Source organism: Canis lupus, chromosome 15, assembly GCF_048164855.1.
Source record: "Canis lupus baileyi chromosome 15, mCanLup2.hap1, whole genome shotgun sequence".
Lineage (NCBI taxonomy): Eukaryota > Metazoa > Chordata > Mammalia > Carnivora > Canidae > Canis > Canis lupus.
The window spans coordinates 52360450-52382968 of NC_132852.1; the positions used below are offsets into that span (position 1 = coordinate 52360450).

General features: G+C 43.5%; 1 protein-coding gene, 1 long non-coding RNA gene and 1 pseudogene across 22 annotated transcripts in view; 2 read left to right on the forward strand and 1 right to left on the reverse strand.

Annotated features, from left to right (window-relative positions):
- LUC7L2 (LUC7 like 2, pre-mRNA splicing factor) overlaps positions 1-3781 on the forward strand; it is a 62420-nt gene extending 58639 nt beyond the window's left edge. For all 21 annotated transcript variants that reach the window (XM_072777379.1, XM_072777375.1, XM_072777377.1 and 18 more), the window contains one exon: positions 2659-3781. In XM_072777379.1, the coding sequence (XP_072633480.1) occupies positions 2659-2836 (178 nt within the window). In that variant the 3' untranslated portion in view covers positions 2837-3781. The remainder of the gene's footprint in view (positions 1-2658) is intronic.
- On the reverse strand, positions 197-20541 carry LOC140605205 (uncharacterized). Its single transcript, XR_012007918.1, has 4 exons — positions 16738-20541; positions 6825-6904; positions 1828-3863; positions 197-1412 (listed from the first exon to the last, which is right to left on the reverse strand). It is a non-coding gene; the product is annotated as an uncharacterized lncRNA (long non-coding RNA).
- LOC140605372 (synaptosomal-associated protein 23 pseudogene) lies at positions 8003-10102 on the forward strand (annotated as a pseudogene).
- Positions 20542-22519: the final 1978 nt, after the last annotated feature.

Here is a 22519-nt window from a genome sequence, read left to right on the forward strand (position 1 = left end):
GTTCCAGGTAGTTCTTTTCCCCCCTCCTCCAGCTTTATTGAGGTATGATTGACAAAATTAAAAGATATTTAAGGTGTACATTGTAGTGATTTGAGGTGTGTGTGTGTGTGTGTGTGTGTATATATATACACACACACACACACACACATTATAAGAGGGGTCTCACCAGTGGTTAACACATCCTTCACCTCAGGTGTTTATCCTTTTTTTTTTTTTTTTTTTTTTTGGTGAGAACATTTGTTCCACTCTTGTTAGCAAACTAGTTCAAGTAACATTAATCAGTAAGAATTATATACTTGCTTCTATACTAGGCCTAGTAAAAAAAAATAACCCAAGAAGTATACCATAGTTGAGCAACTTTATTCAAGTTAGAACATAAGACTAACATCTTTTAACATATAAAGTGCTACTGTGTACATCCAGAGTAATACAAGAGTTTAGATGAGGGAAATACCAGAGAAATAAAAATGGCTTCAGCTAGTAGGTAAAACCAGGTAGTAAAAAGATATTTGAGATGGACTGAATATCACAGATCAATGTAGAAATTTTCCCCTGTGGTTTACCTGAACTGTATATTTTAAGAGTCACCCTACTGGTTGATGGAAGGCCTAGAGAGTTTGTTTTGTGAACCTGCCCACTGGTCATTGTTTCTGGTATCTGTGAACTCTTAAATGTCTTTATTAAATGGGGGTGGGGATGGAAGGGAGGGGCATGTCTCCTCACCGGGGATTGTGTTATCCTAGTCCCTAATGATTCCTGCATTTTTGAAGTTGTATAGGACAGTTTTTCATTATCCTACATGACACCCTTAATATTTTCAGCATGTTCATAAACAGGTTTATTTTTGTATAACTATTAAAAGTTTTTGCTTTTCTCAAGAGCACTTCTAATCTCGGCAACTTATTCTTTATCAAAGCAATCTTCTGTGTTTTTACCAAAAATTAGCAGCCAATTGCTAAATATTTGAGTTTAAATTTCAAGGTAAAGGTCCAAGTTACAAGTCTTATTACTATATGCTTTTCCCCAACTGTGAAATGCTGGTCTGATATAATTCTGTTGGTGACATTTCCTTGGCAACAGCTATCTTAATAAATGAGGACTTACTTGCATTTTTCTACTTCCTGGTCTGTTCAAACACCTAGTGCAGACTTGAGAGACTACTTGGGTTCAGTGGCCTTTGGCCAAGGATCATTATCCTGTCCTTCCCCATCTTTGAAGTACCTATGTTATCAGGATTAGTGGTAATTTGATTGACATAGTGTAAGTAAACTGCTTATGGATGGGATGTTGTAATCTCTCACAAAATCCTAGTTGATGCTCATCTCATGGTTATTTTCCAGTTAGTACTGACCTGAGACTTACCTGCAACTGTGTCCTTAATTCTTAGGCATCATCTCTCTCCATATTCCATTCTTAGAAAGATTTTGGAGAGGATTAGTATAACCAGATATGCACTGTGACTCCCCCCCCACACACACACATCTTTTGAAAAATCATGCTTATTAAAAAACAAGTAGAATACTCAAAGTTGACAATTTTGGTTTAATCTATACTCAGTTTTAGAAATAAAGTTGAGAAAGTTTTTTCCTGCCTTAGAAGTTCAAAGTATTACTTGACCTGTGTTCAGAATTAGGATCTGAGGCCTGGTTAAGTGAGATGATTATATAAAAAGTACTATGTCACCTTTAAGAACCAAATAAATGTACTATATATTACAGATTCAGATTCATTCTAGATGTTGAAAGTATAGATTTTATATTCTGATCCCATAATATCCTTTGCTTTTCCTTCTGATTGAATCTCTGATATGAGCTTGTTATCACTTACCTTTCTTAATGAAATTGAGTATGGGAATGGAGAGATGATATGAAGAAACCATTATGGTTAATCAGGATATAGGATGACCATCTTTCTGTGTCTTCCATTCTTATTTTGGTTGAATAAGCTCACTCAGGAAGAATAAAGAAGATTGCAAAAATAATAAAGGGTTATTTAAAGCCATGTCATTGATTAGTTCTCTTATCCAAGTCAAGTATTGGCAAACTGTTGCCTGCAGGCCAATCTGGCCTCATAACCTGTTCTTTGAATAGCTAGGGAGCTATGGGTGGTTTTTACATTGTTAAAGGGTTGATAAAAAGAAAAGGAAGAAGAATACCCCCTAAAATAATTGAATCTCTGGCCAGACAGCAAAGAGAAAAAGGTCTGCTGACCCCCCATTCTACATCCTTAGTTTCTACCCAATTTGGAACCTCTATTTTGTTTTTTAAAAAATTAGTTAACACTTTGATTTTTTTTAAGGTATTGTCTCTATACTATTTTTATGTTTGCCATTAATTGGAAACCTTTTGCCATTAATGGCAAATATGTTTGCCATTAATTGGAAAACCTTTATGATTGCCTCAGATAATGAGAATATCCTCCATTAAGTCATTATTTTAGCTTATGGTTTCTGACCCTTAGCTGTTTGTTTTCACCCATCTCCCTTGTCAGAATGGGTAGGTAGTGAGTGCTCTTTTCGGTCAGAAAACTGGCTCCTCTTGTCTTTCTTGGATGTATTCTGTATAACTTCAGCTATCAGTACCTTAATATTTATCCGATTCTTTCATTTGGATATTGGGTTTCCCAACACATTTTGCTCCTCAAATTAATATTTTTCAGATCCTCAAAAGAAAGATTCAGAGACCAAGACTTAGCATCACGTGACAGAGACAGGAATTCAAGAGACAGATCACCTCGTGACAGAGATCGAAAAGATAAGAAGCGGTCCTATGAGAGCGCTAATGGCAGATCAGAAGACAGGAGGAGCTCTGAAGAGCGCGAAGCAGGGGAGATATAATTAGCTGTGTACATATCCTCAATCCTTAAGCTTCCTATGGAGTTACATACTATTGTTTAGTTTACAGCTGTTGGGAGTAACAGTGAGAAGTTCCAGACTCCGATCCAAATAGGCTAGATGCACAGTATCTAACTTGATCTGAACTGAACTTGTTTCCCTGATGAAGCCTAAAAACTACATCCATAGTTTCTGGTGAACCTGTAATGCAATTCTGAAAGTACAGTTTTATATAATAAGATGCCGATATCTTTATTCTTTCTAGTAGGAGTGATAGTGAACGAATTGTGTTGCTTGCCTTGGGATTTTTTGAACATTTGTAAAATGCTGTCTTCCTTTCTAGTCCACAAACAACAGCTTTCAGAATTTTTCTTTTTAATTCTTCTTCCTCTGACTTTTGTATCCCCTAATACCTCCACCCTCTAATTATAAGAGAAAGGGGGAGCAGGGAAGCAATATAACTTCTGTTCTAAGGTTCTGTTCTCATTTATTACTAGCTGATTACAGAGCATTTATACTGGAAAGTGTGTTGGAGAAATTTAAATACTGAGAGGTTTTGTTTTGTTTTACGGTGCCTATTTAGAGTTGGAAGTTGAACAGCTGTTGCATTACATACTTTGCTTTTTTATTGAAATTTTGAAATCAAACATGTCTTGATTTTTCTGTTCTATTGCTATGTTCAGGATGTTTTGGAAAGGGGGGTGGGGGCAGGGACTCTTTCATAAGCACTTGTTTTATTTTGTGTGTGTGGAGTATAAAGGTTACAACCTTATTGTAAAAAATAATAAAATGAAACAATCACCACCACCGTCATTAAACTGTAACTTGTCTAGTAAATTGTCACTAGAACTATTTGCTGTGGGCATTTCTTCTATTCTGTTATATCATTATTAGTGCCTTACCGTGCAAGGCACCAAAGGAAATAAAACATATACTTGCCAAGATGAACTGTTGGTCCACTTGGGCCCCTTGCTGACTGTACTCTAGCCTCTTCAGGACTGTAACAATTGCTGTGGAAGAAGGACTAGACCTGCAAAAGCAATGGGGTTTTTCTGGGCTTTTTTTTTCATTCAGCAAACATGGTGTGATAACACTTTCTCCACTGAAGAGCTATGTACTTACTAGTCATTTTATACCAGTGATTTTAAACAGTAGTTGGCAGGTATCACACTTGTGATTCTAGAAAATCTAGTAACAAATATTTCGTGTCTGTGTTACAGTAAACTAACCTCCCCTCACCTTCCAAGAGTTGTCTTTGGTCCCGAGTGTGACAAATTTAGTATGACTCAGGTACGTGGGCCACAGAGGTAAATAATTCTGAGTGGCAAATTTACATCTAAAAGGACACTCACTAAGTTTACTAAGTTGTGCATCAATAACTGAAGGTCTTGCCGTATTTAGTTCCACACACTCCAGTTTATGCAGAGTTTAATCTGAGACCCATCTCCCTTAGTGGCCCACTTTCTTTTAATCTTGGTTTCTGAAAAATTATTTTGTATCTATCTACTTTGGATGTAATACCTTGGGGTATGGAGTAAGATCAAACAGGTTGAGCTGGTATGTGCAAGAAGACTGACCAAACTCTAAAACATTGGGAAATGTTTTTAGCATTGTTTAAGTGAAGCTTATACTTCTCTGCCTAATTGTATAAATGTTTATTAGCTGTTAATGCAGTTCTCATTTGTAGGTAGTACAGGCTACATGACCATCCACAGGTCAGCAGTAGCCAGTGAAGGACATCACTTGGGGTTAGGCTACCATGTTAGATAACTTCAGCTGCCTGGCTCTCTAACAATCCCATCTTAAAAATCCTTTTAGAACAATTTTGTTGCTTAGGTACTTCTAGTATTTGGAATGAACAATCTACACTTTTAATCATTCTTAAGCCAGGGCAGCTACTCTGAATTAGAATAACCCTAAAATCTCATTATTCTTTAGAAGGTCAGTACCACATCCTCCATACTGAGAAGGACCTTAAGACTAAAATAACAATCAAACCTGTCTATATACTATTTACACACAGTTTTATGCAACTTATTGACAGAGGCAATTGGGTGGGTGGATAGATGATCCAGGGCACTGGGCAGCTGTCTTCTACCCCTATTTTCTAAGCCATACTTTCAGCTATCTGGACCTTAATCCTCCCAATTTTTTGGAGCAAGGAACACGATGATGAGGTCACAGTTATCTAAAGTGTGGAGGGGAAAGATGGCAGCAGAAGACCCTAGGCTTGCCTCATCCCACAAATAGAACTATTCAGTTATCCTAGATACCTCAGAAATCAACCTCAAGACTGGCGGAATAAATCCCACAACTAAAACCAAAGGTAGGAGACATAGAGATGGAGTTTGGGGAGAAATGGATCCTGCCTGCTGCAGAGAGGAGGGAGCCCAGGTTATGCAGAAGGTTGAGAGAGACAAAAGAACATGGAACGCAAAAGGAAAACGTTTCCTCAGAACCATTGGTTTGGAAAACTCACTTTCTTGAGTTCTTGGAACCAGTAAGACTTAAAGCCAGAAGTTGTGTTAGCAGGTGGGGCTCTGAGAGCGTTCAGTCTGGAGGCATTGCAGCTTCTTTTGGAAAGAAGGCAGACAACCTGAGGACAGACACTGTGGAAACAGCGATCCGAAGAGTTTGAACCGGTGGAACCCAGCAGGGAGATTATTTTATCTTCTCACAGTGTGACCGAAGACAGCATTCACAGAGCTATCTCTCCAAGAGTAGAGAAGCTGGCCGGCCCTTGCCCGCTCACACCCCTCAGTATAAACACCTGCAGGAACCAGTGCAGCACCTACACTGATTGCCTAACTTGCCCCACACCCCTGTGCTTCAGTAGAACTGCTCTTCTCAATCAAGCCTGCTTTAGTCCAAGTGGAGCGGGCCCCCCTTATCCAGAAGACCAGCACAACCCCCTGTCCATACCATGTCTCCCAACCAGTTTTACAGGGCCTCATTTCCAGTGAAGGTGGTGACAAGTTTCATCTCACAAGCTGATCAAAGTACACCTAAAACTCACCAACCAAAACATTCAGGCCAGGGGCCAAACACTGCCCACAGCAGGCAAAGAGAACTTCTGCAGACAAAGAGCCTAAAGGAAGGAGGAGCCAGAACACAAAAGTACAAAACACAGCACTGTGTGAAACACCAGGCCCTGGGCACTACGTGAATTCTTTATAAGGCCATTACTTTCAGGAGTAAGAGACATAATTGGCGAACCCAGAGAACCAGGCAGGGACTTAGAGAAAATGAGAAGGCAGATGAATTTATCCCAAATCAAAGAACAAGGCAAGGTCATGACCAGAGACCTCTAAGTGTAAAAGAAGTAACATGCCTGATGAAGAATTTAAACCAGGGATCATAAGGATATTCACTGGGATTGAGCTGGAAGACATCAGTGAGACCCTTAACACAGGAGTTAAAAAAGAATAAAAGATGAGTGCAATAAATGAGATTAGAAGCATGCATGATTTAATGAACAGGCTGGAAAAAGAGCAACAAATCAATGATTTCAAGTAATAGCTGAACAAGAGAGAAATTTTACAAAACAAATTCTACAAGACTTAGGGAACTTCTTGTCTCCATCAAATGTAATAACATTCATATTATAGAAGTCCCAGAAGAAGAGACAGGGATGCCTGGGTGGTTCAGTGGTTGACTGTCTGCCTTCGGCTCAGGGTGTTGATCCCAGGGTCCTGGGATCGAGTCCTGCACTGGGCTCCCCGTGGGGAGCCTGCTTCCCTTTGCCTATGTCTCAGCCTCTCTCATGAATAAATAAAATATTTTAAAAGAGAGAGAGAAGGGGACACAAAACTTGTAGTAGCTGAAAAATTTCCTACTCTGGGGAAGGAGTCAGACATCTTGTTACAGGAGACACACAAAACACCCATCAAAATCAACAGAAGCTGGCCAACACCAAGACATTGTAATTAAATTTGCAAAATATACTGATAAAATCTTAAAAGCACCAAGACAAAATAAATCCATTACTTACAAGGGAAAACCCATAGGCTATCAGGTTTTTCATCAGTCAGTCTCCAAGCTGGAAGGGAAGGCATGATCTGCTCCCAAGTGCTAAAAGGGGAAAATGCAGCCATCAATACTCTACCCAGCAAAGCTAGCATTCAAAATGAGAAATAAAGCATTTCCCAGACAAAAATTAAGGTTCATGACCATTAAACCAACCCTGCAAGAAATACTAAAGGAGACTCTTTTTTAAATTTTTTTTTTATTTATTTATGATAGTCACAGAGAGAGAGAGGCAGAGACACAGGCAGAGGGAGAAGCAGGCTCCATGCACCGGGAGCCCGACGTGGGACTCGATCCCGCGTCTCCAGGATCGCGCCCTGGGCCAAAGGCAGGCGCCAAACCGCTGCGCCACCCAGGGATCCCTAAAGGAGACTCTATAGAAGAGATCTAAAGTAACTGTGGAGGTAGGAAACAAAAGCGTGAAAGTGACTTTCTATTAAAATCTTTCAAGGAACTCACAAAAGATGCAAAGTATGACAACATATACTAAAATGTGGGGCAGGATAGGAGTCTAGCATGGGTTTAAACAGGCAGCCATCAACTTAATATGTATTAGACTGCTATATGCAAAAGAGGTTATATACAACCCTAATGGTAACCATAAATCATAATATAAATATGGAAAGGAGAAATTCAGACTGCTCAAGAAAACCAGCAAAGCATGAAAAAAAAAAGTATCAGGAAATCCCATAAACCACCACAAAACAAAGTGACAATAAATGCTTGTCAATAATTACTTTGAATACAAATGGACTAAATGCTCCAATCATAAGACATAGGGTGACTGAATGGATAAAAAAACAAAAGACCCATCCAAATGTTGCCTACAAGAGACTTAAAAACATTTTAAGATTTTACTTTGAAGTAATCTCCACACCCAACAGTGGGCTTAAACTCACAACCCCAAGATCAAGAGTTTCATGCTCCACCGACTGAGCCAGCCACGTGCCCCAAGAGACTCTTAGACCTAAAGACACCTGCAGGTTCAGAGTTAGGGGATGGGGGATCTGGTGTGCATAGGTGCTAGGAGTACACAGCTCCAGGTCCAGTCTGGGCAGTGTACAAGTTGCTGCGGCTCAAAGAGGCATGGCCAAACTGCTTGAATATCTGCATTTCAGTTTCTGTGCTTACTGAAAGTTTTAATTCATCATTGATAATCTGTCATCAGAAGAAATTCAGCTCAGAGCCCACCAAGTTATTGATGAGTTTCTGGAAAGTACCAGGAGAGTCCTGGTATTGAGTCTTAGGATACAGGAATCAAGATTATCACTATGCTGGATGAACAAGGGGAACTAAACCGCATAGAAGGCATGAACCAAATAAAGATAATGAGAGAAGCAGAGAAGACTTTAATGGAACTCAGCAAGTTCTGTGGCCTTTGTGTCTGCTCCCTTAGTAGGACAAAGAACTTTGAATCTGGTAAGGCCTACAAGGCAACATGTGGAGATGATGGAGACAACTCTTCTAGAATATTAATAATGAATATATTCTAGTAATTGAATATATAAGCAGCCAGCCAAGCGACAATCAGCCTCAACAACCAACCTCTGGAGCAGCTGGTGGTGGATACATTACTTATAACTAATGATGCCAGAGAAGATGAGATGGAAGAGAACCTGACTCAAATGGGTAGTATCTTAGGAAACCTAAAAAACATGGTCCTGAATTAGTCAATGAGATTTACACTCAAAATGAACGTGTAGACTGGATCACAGAAAAGGCTGACACCAACAAAGACTGTCTTGATGTTGCCAATGCCAGAGCAAAGAAACTCGTTGACAGCTAAAGCTGCTGCTGTATTTCTTTATCCTGTATTCACTTCTGTAGCTCCTCCTTCAAAGTCATTACAGAGTTTGACAGTTTGGTTTCATGCTCTTCTAAATCAGGAGACAATGTGCAAGAAGGGCCAGGAGTACTGATCCGCTATTTTTTTTAGATTCCCTTTCCCTTGAAGGTATACTACCGCCCAGACTTCCTTGTAATATTTTTTTTTCTTGGTTCATATTCTTCCTCCACATTTACGTTAGCAGGTTCTTTTGTTTACAAGATTTGGAAGCATTGCCAAAGACAGCCATGAAGAAGAAGGCTGGAGACGGGTGGAGTGCGAAGAGAGGCAAAAAATAAGAGGTTGTTACCTCAGTAAACAAGTAAACAGTAAAAAAAGTAAAGTTCTTGCAGGCCACAAAGCAAAAGTTGCATAGCCACAGTAAAGATCTAGTTGGGTTTTTTTTTTTTTTTTAATATTTTATTTATTCATGAGAGACACAGAGAGAGGGAGAGGGGCAGAGACACAGGCAGAGGGAGAAGCAGGCTCCATGCAAGGACTCAATCCCAGGGCTCCAGGACCTCGCCCTGAGCTGAAGGCAGGCGCTAAACCACTGAGCCACCCAGGGACTCCCAAGTTTAGTTTTTAATTTAAGTTGCAGTTATTGCCAATTTAGGCTAATACTTGGTTTCAGAACTCTTATACACAATATTTTCGTTATAGGACACAACCTGACCACCTTTGCTCCAAAAAGAATTTTCTCAAAGTGAGCTCAGTTTCTGAATTTTGGTGATTTGTGTATGTACATAGTAATCCCATTTCATATTGCACCATATAGGAACACTTTGTATAAATGAACGGCTTTTTTCTATTCACAATAGTAGTATCATGGTCCTATTACATGCCTATTAGCCTGGTAAATTTGTCAGTCTTTGAAGAAAAAAAATATGTAAATATGTATTGTAACATGAGAGCTTATAAAGCAGGGCTTAACATTTTTTGGAAAAGTTTGACAAAGTATACTGTGTGAATTCAGATTTACCTCAATGCCAAGAATTATGTTTAGACAGGAAAAAAGAAACTTGTTTTGATCTCAGGTAGAAAAATAGGTTGCTTTGAGTTTTTTGTAACTTTAGACTTTAAAAAAGCTAGAATTTACTCCGTTTAACTAAAAGTGATTTGGAAAATTATGCCTTTGGTTTAATTATTAATGATTTCATTATCATTCAATTAGACTTGTGGATTGAATTATGTCCAGAATCACATTTATTTAGATCCTGAACAGTGTTTTAAGAATCTCATTGGTACTTGTCACCTTTATTTAAGAACTAGTGTCTGCACACTTCACAGCTATTGATGTGGGTTCACTTGACCAATAACCATTGCCTGATCTTTACCATTAAATTTTAGAACTTAAAAAAAAAAAAAATGGAGAGAACGGAGAAACATTTATCATTCAAGTGGGTGTCAAAAGAAAGCAGGAGTAGCAATATTTATATTGGACAAACTGGACTTTATTTTTTTTTTTTTAAAGATTTTATTTATTTATTCATGATAGTCACAGAGAGAGAGAGAGAGGCAGAGACACAGGCAGAGGGAGAAGCAGGCTCCACGCACCGGAGCCCGATGTGGGATTCGATCCCGGGTCTCCAGGATCGCGCCCTGGGTCAAAGGCAGGCGCCAAACCGCTGCGCCACCCAGGGATCCCGACAAACTGGACTTTAAAACAAAGACTGATAAACGAATTCAGTAAAGTCACAGGACACAAAAATCAGCGTACAGAAATCTATTACATTTCTGTACACCTACAACAAAGAAGCAGAAATAGAAGGAATCTCATTTATATTTGTACCAAAAATAGTAAGATACCTAGGAATAAACAACCAAAGAGGTGAAAGACTCTCAAAACCATAAAATACCAATAAAAGAAATTGAGGCTAACACAAAGAAATGGAGAGACATTCCATGCCTATAGATTGGAACAAATATTGTTAAAATGCCTATATTACCCAAAGCAATCTACACATTTAATGCAATCCCTATCAAAATACCAACAGCATTTTTCATGAAACTAGAACAAACAATGCTAAAATTTGTATAGAACCACAAAAGACCTTGAATAGCCAAAACAGTCATAAGAAGAACAAAGCCAGAAGCATCAGAATTCTGGACTTTGAGTTGTATTAGAAAGTTGTAGTAATCAAACAGTATGGTGCTGGCATAAAAATAGACATATAGATCAATAGAATAGAAAACCCAGATATAAGCCCACAATTATATGGTCAGTTAATCTTAGACAAAGGAGGCAAGGATATCCAATGGAGAAAAAAACATCTCTTCAACAGATGGTGTTGGGAAAACTAGAGAGCAACATGCAAAATAATGAAACTGGACCACATTCTTCTATCTTACAGAAAAACTCAAAATCCATTAAAGACCTAAATGTGAGACCTGAAACCATAAAAAGCCTAGCAGTAATCTCTCAGACATTGGCCATAGCAGTGTTTATCTAGAGAGGTCTCCTGAGGCAAAGAAAAACAAAAAAACAAACTATTGAGACTACATCAAAATTAAAAGCTGCACAGCCAAGGAAACAGAACAAAAAGACTACTGAATGGGAGAAGATATTTGCAAATGACCTGTCCAGTAAGGTGTTAGTATCCAAAATGTATAAATAACTTCTTTAATTCCACACCCCAAAAATAAATAATCCAATTTAAAAATGGGCAAAAGACATGAACAGGCATTTCTTCAAAGACCATTTCTCTCCAAAGATGGCCAGCAGACACATGAAAAGATGCTGAACATCACTCATTATCAAGGAAATGCAAGTCACAACTACAAGGAGATGTCACCTCACACCTGTCAGAATGGGTAAAGTCAACAACACAGGAAACAAGTGTTGGTGAGGGTGTGGAGAAAAAGGATCCTCTTGCACTGTTGATAGGAATGCAGACTGATGCACTGTGGAAAAGTGCACCGTATGGAAGTTCCTCAAGAAGTTAAAAATAAAACTATCCCAGGATCCAGCAGTCGCACTGCTGTGTATTTTCCCAGAGAATACAAGTACACTAACTCAAATGGACACATGTAGTCAGTGCCTATTGGGAGCATTATGTACTACATTGGCCAAATTATGGAAACAGCCCAGGTGTCCATAGATTGGCAGATCAAGAAAATGTGATACAATGGAATAGTACTCAGCCATAAAAAATAATGAAATCTTGCCATTTGCAACAACATGGATGGATCCAGAGTATAATGCTAATAAGTTAAGTCAGTCCAGGACGAGTACCGTATGATTTCACTCATGTAGAATTTAAGGAAAAACAAGCAACAGGATAAACGGGATAGGGCAGCGTGGGGGTGGGGTGGGGGTAGGGGGTAGGGGTGGCAAACCAAGAAATAGACTTATAACTGTAGAGAACAAACTGATGGTTACCAGAAGGGGGGTGGGGAATGGTTTAAATAGGTGAGGGGGTTAAGGAGTACCCTTGTGAGAAGCACCAGCTGATGTATTGGCATGTTGAGTCACTATGTTACACACCTGAAACTGATATTATGTTGTATGTTGACTGGAATTTTAAGATTTACTTACCTTAGAGCGAGTAGGGATGGAGGGGCAGAGAGAGAAGGAGACTCTTAAGCAGATTCCTTAATGAGTGCAGAGCCCGACAAGGAGCTTGACCTCACAACCCTGAGATCACCATCTGAGCCGAAACCAAGAGTCAGACACCTAACTGACTGCACCACCCAGGTGCCCCTGGAATTTTTTGTTTAAGATTTACATATTTTAGAGACAGCATGCATAGGAGGGAGGGGGAGAGGAAGAGAAAGACTGCAAGCCGACTCCACACTGAGCACAGAGCCAGAAGTTGGGCTCTATTTCACAACTCTGAGATCATGTTCCAGGCCAAAACCAAGAGTCAAATGCTCAACTGAGCCACCCAGGCACCCCATGTTAACTTCAATTTAAATTTAAAAAGCGTCACCACCTGTGTGCCAGTAGGTAGCACAAGATGGAAGGCCAAAGATGGAGTCAGTGTTGTCAGCACTCCTACACTCCACCCCTATATCTTTATGGCCCGTGTAACATTTGTGTGCCATTCTCTCTCTGACCCTAGAGCCCGATACTGGGAAATGAGTTGCAGCCCTTAGCCACAGCAGCAATATAAACTGCAACAGGAAACGCCCCAGCCACCCAGTAAAGAAGTCCTTTCCTCACCCAGCCATTGGAGGGATTGTGAACTTCAGCATAAGTGGTGGTCCATGACAGGAAGACGTTACCCAATGTAGGAGGAAGGGACATGAATGCAAGCCTGGGGACGATAATACAAATGTCTTACAGACCACAGACATGGCAAATCTTTCTTAAGTAACAACAGGTGGGTGTTCAGTCCTCATTAGCTAATACCCACCCTGGCTTTTCAACATTCTTCATTTTTGATGACCACTCTAGCTACTTCCTGCTGAAAAGCAGCATAGATAAGATTTGATGGATGAAAGTGCCTTGCATCTAATTGCAGACATTCCCTAGTACCAACTTGAATCCTCAGCCTTCATGGAGCCATTATTTTGGAGCTCTGGTGTATAGACTTAGCATCTTATTCTGTATTTCATAATGTGGTCAGTTAAGTCAGTTCAGTTAAAGGGTTGTCTCCTTTCAGAAGGCTGTCCTACCAGTGGGCTCTCAAAGTCAGGCCTGTCCTGTGCAGTTCCGTAGAAAATTAGCCAGATCTGCAAGGAAACCAGAGGAATTCAGGATCCAGCCTATTTTATAGGTAAACAGTCATTCAAGGATGATCAGGACTAGAATGTAGCTCCCATAAAGATGTGTTACGGAAACTTTTTTATTCCCTCTCTAAAATCACTCTGTCAAAGGTAGCCAAGTTAAGAGTTACATGTTTGTGGGGCGCCTGCATGGCTCGGTTCGTTGGGTGTCTGCCTTTGGCTCAGGTCATAATCCCAGGGTCCTGGGACTGAGCCCCACATTGGGTTCCCTGCTTGGCAGGGGACCTGCTTCTCCCTTTTCTGTTCCCCCTGGTCATGCTGTCTCTTTGTCAAGTAAATAAAATCTTTAAAAAAATTTTTTTTGTTTGTAAAGCAAATCCAGTTTTAACAAACTTGGTCCAATTATTTACATATGTGCAGCAAGAATAGTGATTGGCTGTATAGGTTCTTTTAAATCCACTTTGCTAAAGCATCTCATAAGGAATTTCAGATTGAGCCTATAACAGTTTTTCAAGGCTAAGAGCCAAGCCAAGTACTTGCCACCTTGACTTGCCTATGGATACCTGTAGAATTGGGTTACTTCCTTCTCAAGGTCCCTAAATTATCCTGAAGTTCTTGAGGCTGCCAGGAAATGACCCTCCTTACTCACCTGGTAGGGCTCCTGGGAGCCTTTGTAAGCAAGGTAAGACTGATTATTTCCACAGGGCTTCTTGGGCTCCATAACATCAACCGTAGTTCCTTCATGCTGTCTGGTCATATTTGAGCCTATGCACGTCTCTCTCAAATAGGACATTCCAGGGGATCCCTGGGTAGCTCAGCGGTTTAGCACCTGCCTTTGGCCAGGGGCGCAATCCTGGAGTCCCAGGATCGAGTCCCATGTCGGGCTCCCGGCATGGAGCTTCTCCCTCCTCCTGTGTCTCTGCCTCTCTCTGCCTCTCTCTCTCTCTCTCTCTCTCTCATAAATAAATGAATCTTTAAAAAAAAAAAAAAAGGACATTCCAGTCAAACCCTTGGTAATATAACCAGTGTTTCCAATGGTGTCCTCTTCCAAGGAGAACAGAATCTTCTGGGGTTTACTCAAGTAACTTCAGTTGATTTCCCATTTTGTCATTGATGCAAGCTGCAGCCAAACCCTTCCGAATATGAAATTCCTTGTAATTCACAACTCACACCTGGCATTAAGGACCCCCCAGGGCCTGTAGTTGTTCTACTACCGTTTTTTAAGAAAGCCTCTTGTTGGGGGTGCCTGGCTAGCTCAGTTGGTAAAGCATGTGATTCTTGATCTTGAGGTTGTAAATTCAAGCCCCATGTTGGGTGTAGCGATTACTTAAAAGTAAGAAAAAGAAAAGAATGTCTCTTGTTGGTTAGCAACCCAATTGGCTTCCCTTTTAACCAAGGCATATAGAGATCCTTTGTTTTTTTTTTTTAAAGGTTTTTTATTTTTAAGATCTCTACACTCAACATGGGGCTTGAACTTACAGCCCTGAGATCTAGAATCACATGCTCTTCCAACTGAGCCAGCCAGGTGCCCCTTGAAGGTCTTAACATTCGCAGTAGATGGGGAATAAAAGATGTCCAAGCCTGTAATCCCTTCCCTGAGAGAATGGGAAGGTTTGTATTTTATCAGTGACCACTTCAGCATTACTTTTGTCTTACTGACTAGATGATGCCCAGGAACTTGACTGACTGAATCAGACCTTGAATCTTGTCGGTATTTCCCTCCCATCCTAGTGACTAAGGACAAGTCAACACATGTTAACATCATCTACATAATGATAAAGCACCATTGCCTCCAGCAGCATTCATCTAGGGAACCAGCAGCTCTATAGGTTCCCAATTTGTGTGACCCACGAGGAGAGGCTTCACTACTTAGCTACACAAGCTGAATTAACCGGTTGTAGTTAGACCCCGGTCCTGTAGACCCCTCCCAATACACTGAGGAATGGTGGAAATATGCATGAGAAAACACTGGGGAGGAAGCCTGCTGATCTGTAGGTAGAGACCAACTTGTCTGACCTTGATAACTTGACCTTCTCCCCCAAATTTCGAGGGGTTTCCATAGATCAGTGTGTAGTCAGCACATTGTTAGAGCAGGTACAGTCTGTTAGTGCGAGACCAGTAAATGGTTAATTCAGCCTGGGGCCTCTGGCCGGAGCCTTTTGATTGCATGCACCAGGGGACAACACTGGCCTGCCCCTCCTCTCTAGGGATGGGGGTTAGCAGAGGCAGTTGGTTGCTGACACACCTGGCGGTTTTGAACTTCCTTCAGGGGAGTAACTACTTTGCCTTAGGCAATGCCTTCCAGACACTCAGCAAGACTGAACTGGGTTATATTTTCTCTTGGGGTCCCAGACAGCAGATCCTGCCACAGTTACTCACAAGCAGCCCAGATGGCCCCCTCTCCACCACTCTGTCGTGGACAGGAGCCTCTGTTTTTCACCCTATTTCCCTTAGGAGGGATTCTTCAAGTTTTGCTTAAATCACCACGAAGCTACCAGAGAAATGGGCCGATCAAGCATAGCCGGGAGGACAGACCCAAGTCCTCCGCCACGGGGGCTGACTGGCAGATCCAGGGCTCCAGCCCAAGGAAGAGAATCGTCCCCCCGAGGCCTCTGAATGTTGGACGTAACTGGCACGTTGCATGACCAGTTCATGTGTAATTTCTCGTAGTTCTTTGACAGAGGCCAGGCTGTCTTAATGCCAGCACTTATCCAGTCAAATTAGCTAAGCGCCTGCGATGCTCACCAGTGCCAGAGGCATGGAATCCTTATTGCAGGGTGGGTTGAGGAGTGACCAAGGCCTTTTATATTTTTTGACATAGGAAACCCATGTAACATGGTACTGTCCCCCCAATATCCCACAGTCTAACACCCAAGCTGCCATCCCCCTCACCCTTCTGCTTCCTCCGCCTCTCAGGTAGCATACATGACAACTCCTTGGGCATTTTAACGCGTCTCCGCATTCACGCACTGGCCCGAAATGCTCCAGAGACCCAGCCATCTCTCCCCACGTGGCCGTGGTTGGCCACCTTGGGATGTGGGGCCCCCCAGCCGGCCCCTCCCCCGCCCTCCCCAGAGACCACCTGCTCTCCCCCAGCACGGGCCTTGACCCAAGCTTGCTTTGTCTACAGTATCTTGCTGACCACACCAATTGTTAAAAGGTGGAGGAGGGTCACTAACATATCCTCCAGCCTCAGAAGGGACTTCTAGAAAACCGAAGCCAGCCACTGAGTTTTACGCAGGGTAATTTCCGTGGACAGGACGGCTGTGCAGAGCACTGGGCAGCTGTGCGCCACTGCTGCTCTCTGCGCCTCGCCCCCCACAGCCATCCAGACCTTAACCCCCCTCCCAGGAGCATGCGGGGGAGGCCCCGGGGTGGTTACCTTCGGGGTGGCCCTGTGCCAGGGGCTGTAGACGGCGTCCGTGTCATCGGCACTCCTCCGCCGTCTTTCTCCTGTACATTCCTGGCACTGCTGTGTATCTGGCGCCTGTAGCAGAGAGGATACGTTTGGTCACCTTTGTTAAAAGCCTTTGGTCCTCTGGGGACATCATGCGTGTTTCCTCTGTCGAGGCCTTTGTTCTGCTGTCATCAAGCAGTTCCCTCAAAGCTGAAACTCAAGGAAAAAACCCCTCTGTTTCTAAGTAGACTTGTTTTCTTTGTTTTTGTTTTTTTTGTTTGTTTGTTTTGTTTTGTTTTTTTTGCAAGAAAGACTTTCTTAATCCTCTGGTAACCCTAAAACTTTGTTGTTTTTTTTTGCAAGAAAGACTTTCTTACTCCTCTGGTAACCCTAAAACTAAAGTTTACTTTATCATTTCCAAGTTCCTGTGTTTTTCTCTCCAAGTCTCATTTCAAGAGTCTGCTTTTATAAACTGTTTAATAATAGCTTTCAGCATTATCCCATTGAGCCAGTGTGCACTGCCGTTTCAGCACCTCTGTCCGCGTAGTCGTTTGTCAGTGTGACAAATGAGATTAGTTATTCAGTGTGGCATCTTGTAAAATGATGGTTTTAAGTAATGGCTCATCTTTATTATGCTGTTTTTATAAATGTTGGTGACAGTTCTAACAATCAGAATTCATTTTAGGCTTTCTAACGTTAAAAATCCAAGTAAATATTATATAGTTTAAAAGATTATACATATCCACGATGGGTATTCAGCTGGTGTGTGCTGGTGGGGATACACCATGGAAGCACGTCACTCCCACTGGTAATTAGCGGCTGCCCTGACCCTGAATGCTCTGCCCGCACCCCAAAGCCCGTCCTCCCGTCTCTCGAGGTTGATGTCTGGCACAGCGGAGGATCTGCAGAACCTTGGTCCACCACAACATGCTCTACCGACACAAATATTTTGAAAAACATTGTCTTTCCCATCTGAAAAAAAACAAAGCCATTTACAGCATGATTCTATTAATACCTTGACTTTTGGTAATTGAGATTTTCCCAGAGTATAAGGCAATACAAAGTTGCCCTCTGTTTTCCTTTCTGTTGCTTGTTCTAATTTGAAAAACCAAACCAAACCCCAGCTTCAGGGCAGTTAGGAAGGGCAGGAGAGGGCTGAGAGGACTGGATGTTCATAGCAGAGGCCGGCCTGGAGGACCCAACCAGGCAGGTCCACCAGCAGAGTGGTGCAGGAGCCATGGTGCGGAGGGCCTTGTGGGGAACTGGCTCGAGCAGGAGATGTCAGATGTTCTGGATCTACAGGTACCTGTGGAGATCAGACCAAGCTACTGGCCAGCAGGGCAGGGCTTAGGCTGAAAGCAGGGCACTCAGCCTCGCGGAACTGGGCTCTCGGTCAAGGGTCCAGCACGACAAGGCCACACAGAAGCCAAAAGCTGGCACCACCACCAGAATCTGCTCCGATACTGCTTCGGAAGAGTGGCTGTCAAGGGCACAAATCCATGCGCTCCTGTCCCTGGATACCACTGACCGGCTGTAACATTACATTCAACTCCAGTGGGCTTTGACCCTGATCTCTGCTGGCTCCCATGATGGGTTCCATGTGACCACTCCAACCGTGGTTGGCACCTAAGTTTTGACAGCCAGATGGGGAGAAACCATTACATTTCGTATCTCAAAGAGCAAGGCACCTTTTCCCAGAAGCCTTGGGCACGCTTTCCCTCCCATCTCTGTGCCCCAGACTGGGTTGTGTTCCCATCTGGGAACTGAAGTGAGCAGAGCAGTGACATCCCCAACTGCATTAGGCCGGGGCTCCTGAACCAGACCCTGGCCAGGGGCCTGGGATCGCAAGGTTGGCAGGACTGGCTTAGGAGTATCAGGTGCCTCCCAAACTGTACCCCCCACTTGCCCCTGCTCCCAGACTGGGGTCACTGCCAGACCACACAGGTGCTGCACAGTGGAGGGGACAGGGGAGTGAAGTAGACGGGGGGAGAGACAACCCCAATCTCCGTAGCGATTCCTCTGCTTGAGCACCCACTGTGGGGTGGCAGCCAGACCAAGTGCAGAGACTAGACCTTGTTTTCTGCATCCTTCCATGAGCCTGGTAGAGAGATAGCCGATGTTCAAGAAATGTGGAATGAAAGAAGTGCCTCATTAATCACAATTTCAGTGGATTCAGACATCCCTTAATCCGTATCACTACACCCATTGTACACGGTAGGAAACCCCGCCATGCGGAGTGACTAGCCGGAGTCACAACAGGGTCTGCCTTTGGCCCAGGTCATGATCCCAGGGTCCTGGGATCAAGTCCCACATCGGCCTCCCTGCAGGGAGCCTGCTTCTCTCCCTCTGCCTATGTCTCTGCCTCTCATGAATAAATAAATAAAATCCTAAAACACAACAAAACCCCCCGACTCTTGAGCTTCAGTCAGTACTTGATCGCAGGGTCGTGAGTTCAAGCCCCATGTCGGGCTCCATGCTGGGTGTGGAGCCTACATAAAAAAAAAAGTCATAACAAAGTGTATACCTTTTTGTTGGTGAGCCCAAGGCTCTAACTGGCCTAACTTTATGACAGGTAGGTCCTGGGCTGGGAGAGGCAAGAGGGGACGAACAAACAGCCCAAGAGGGAGCAAAGGAGGCCCAATGCCCAATCAAATGCAGGTGGAATGACGTGCAGCACTGTGTATGGTACTGCACTGTTTCTAAAGCGCTTTTCAAAGTCTCATAGTCTTACCCTACTTTTACCCTGCCTGTAGCTGAGAAGAACAGATGACAAGCCCATATGTGTCCAAACTGGGATACATAAATTTAGTCCCCGGAATTTTTTGAGAAAGTTTTGGTCCAATTACTGAAATCAGTGTTAAAAATCTATCGAGTGATAAATAAAGAAGTACCCATGGTCGGGGCACCAGGGTGGTTCAGTCGGTTAAGCCTTCGGCTCAGGTCATGATCCTGGGGTCCTGGGATTGAGCTCCGCATCGGGCTCCCTGCATGGAGCCTCCTTCTCCCTCTGCTTCTGCTGCCCCCCCGCTTGTGTTTTTTCTCTCTCTCTCAAATAAATAAAATCTTAAAAAATTAAGTACCCAGTGTCATATTCCTGTTAAAAATGTATTTATACTGAGCCTAACTCCCGCAGCTTACAGGAAAGAAATCCAGAATATCTGTCACTCTACGAGACACCTGGCTTTGTCCATTCAAAAAGTCAGTGTTGCAGAAAACAAGTTCTAGGTTTAAAGAGATGAAAGGGACCAATAACAGTGTGAGACCCTGACTGGGTCTTTGTTTAAAATACCTTAGTCGGGGGCAGCCCAGGTGGCTGAGTGGTTTAGTGCTGCCTTCAGTCCAGGGCATTATCCTGGAGACCCGGGATCGGGTCCCACGTCAGGCTCCCTGCATGGAGCCTGCTTCTCCCTCTGCTTGTGTCTCTGCCTCTCTGTGTCTCTCATGAGTAAATAAATAGTTTTTAAAATAAATAAAATAAAATAAAATACCTTAGTGGGGGGGTGCTCTTGGGTGGCTCAGCGGTTGAGTGTCTGCCTTTGGCTCAGGGCATGGTCCCAGGGTCCTGGGATTGAGTCCCACATCTGGCTCCCCTTGGCCTGCTTCTCCCTCTGCCTACATCTCTGCCTTTCTCTGTGTCTCATGAATAAAAAATAAAATATTAAAAGAAAAAAAAAGGCCAATGTAATTGATAGACTTGTGGTATCACTGTAGTGCACTGAAACTAATGTAATATGTGTATCAGTGACACTAGACTGAAAAGAAAGTGAAGTAGAAACCACACTGAGGGGGTAGCCTGGGTGGCTCAGCGGTTTGGCGGCTGCTTTCGCCCTGAGGTGTGATCCTGGGATCCTGGGATCGAGTCCCACCTCGGGCTCCCTGCATGGAGCCTGCTTCTCCCTCTGCCTGTGTGTCTGCCTCTCTCTCTATGTCTATCACGAATAAATAAATAAATAAAATTTTTTAAAAAAGATTTTTATTAATGAGAGAGAGAGGCAGACACACAGGCAGAGGGAGAAGCAGGCTCCATGCAGGGAGCCCAATGTGGGACTCAATCTGGGGTCTCCAGGATCGTGCCCTGGGCTGAAGGCAGGCGCTAAACCGCTGAGCCACCCAGGGATCCCCAATAAATAAAAATAAAAATAAAAAAAACCACACTGAGCTAGCCCTGCACACACCGACGAGAACGGCCACCCAGAAGACTGGCAACGTCAGGGTAGGAAGGTGCGGAGCAGCGGGAACTCTTGTGGTATGCTGGTGTGGGGATTACAGGATGGTGGCAAAACCTACCTCCAAAGGCTTGGATTCCCACGTTCATAGCAGCTGGATTCACAACGGCCCAAACCTGGAGATGACCGTTAGATCGCCAACTGGGGCAAAGCTAAACTGGGCTACACCGCAGGCAGGCAGCTCGGCTCCAAGCAGCAAGCCGGCAAGTGGCAGCAGGCACAAGGACGATGTACGAGGCGCCCCTAGAACAAGCTAAACTTACCTAGAGGGGCACCTGGGGTGGCTCAATCAGTTAAGCTTCTGCCTTCAGCTCAGGTCATGATCCCAGGGTCTTGGGAGCAAGCCCCCACATCAGGCTCCCTGCTCAGTGGGGAGTCTGCTGCTTCTACCATCACCTCGCTTGTGTTCTCTTTCTCTCTCAAAAAATTAAATCTTAAAAAAATAAAATAAACTTACCTATAGAGACACAACACAGATTTACCTGGGGCTGGAGGTCAGAGAGGATCAGCTGCAAAGGGACAGCAGGGAACTTTCTGGGGCTTGGGGAACATGTCCCATATCGTGTGTGGCCCTGATGACACGCATAACTACATTTGTCAGAAGGTCCTCTTGAGACAGGTACATTTTCCTTTGGGTAAATTATATCTCAATAAAGTTCATTTAAAATATATTTACATGGGATCTCTGGATGGCTCAGCGGTTGAGTGTCTGCCTTCGGCTCAGGTCATGATCCCAGGGTCCTGGGATCGAGTCCCACGTCAGGCTCCCTGCATGGAGCCTGCTTCTCCCTCTGCCTGTGTCTCTGCCTCTCTATGTGTCTCTCATGAATAAATCTTTTAAAAAAAAATAAAATATATTTACTTTTTTTTTTCCCTTCCATGGGCTCTTTTAGACAGGGTTTCTCAAAATGTGGTTTCTGGACCCTCTGCATCAGCATCACCAAGAAAGTTGGTAAAAATCAGCAGCTCAGGCCTGGGTGGAGGAGTCATGTGCACCTGCCGCAGGTGGCTCCTGCACCACGGGAGGGACCTGTCGGTGCCACCAGCCAGTGCTGGCAGTGCCATGGTGATGTGTGGATGTCACACGCGAGCAGCGGGCAGTCCCGGGGGAGGAGAGACTAGAGCAATTACTCAGAGGAATTCTGTGCAGACCGACCCGCTCTGTAGCCTCCCCAGCTCCTGCTTCGTAGAAAGGGCAAGATGCCCCTTGGCGAAGGGGGTGTGCACAGGCTGTGAGAAGGGGCGGCCCAGGCTCACCTTGAAGCCTGCAATTCTCAAGCTGGGCTGTGCATCAGTATCTTGTGGACCTTTTAAAAAGTCTAATCCTTTATTTTATTTTATTTTTTTAAAGATTTTATTTATTTGATAGGGAGAGAGAGAGAGAGCGAGAGAGAGCGCCAACAAGCAGGGGGAGCAGCAGAGGGAGAGGGAGAAGCAGGCTCCCTGCTGAGCAGGGCTCGATCCCAGGACCCCAGGATCCTGCCCTGACCTGAAGGCAGATGCTCAACCGCTGCACCACCCAGGCGCCCCTTAATTCCTCT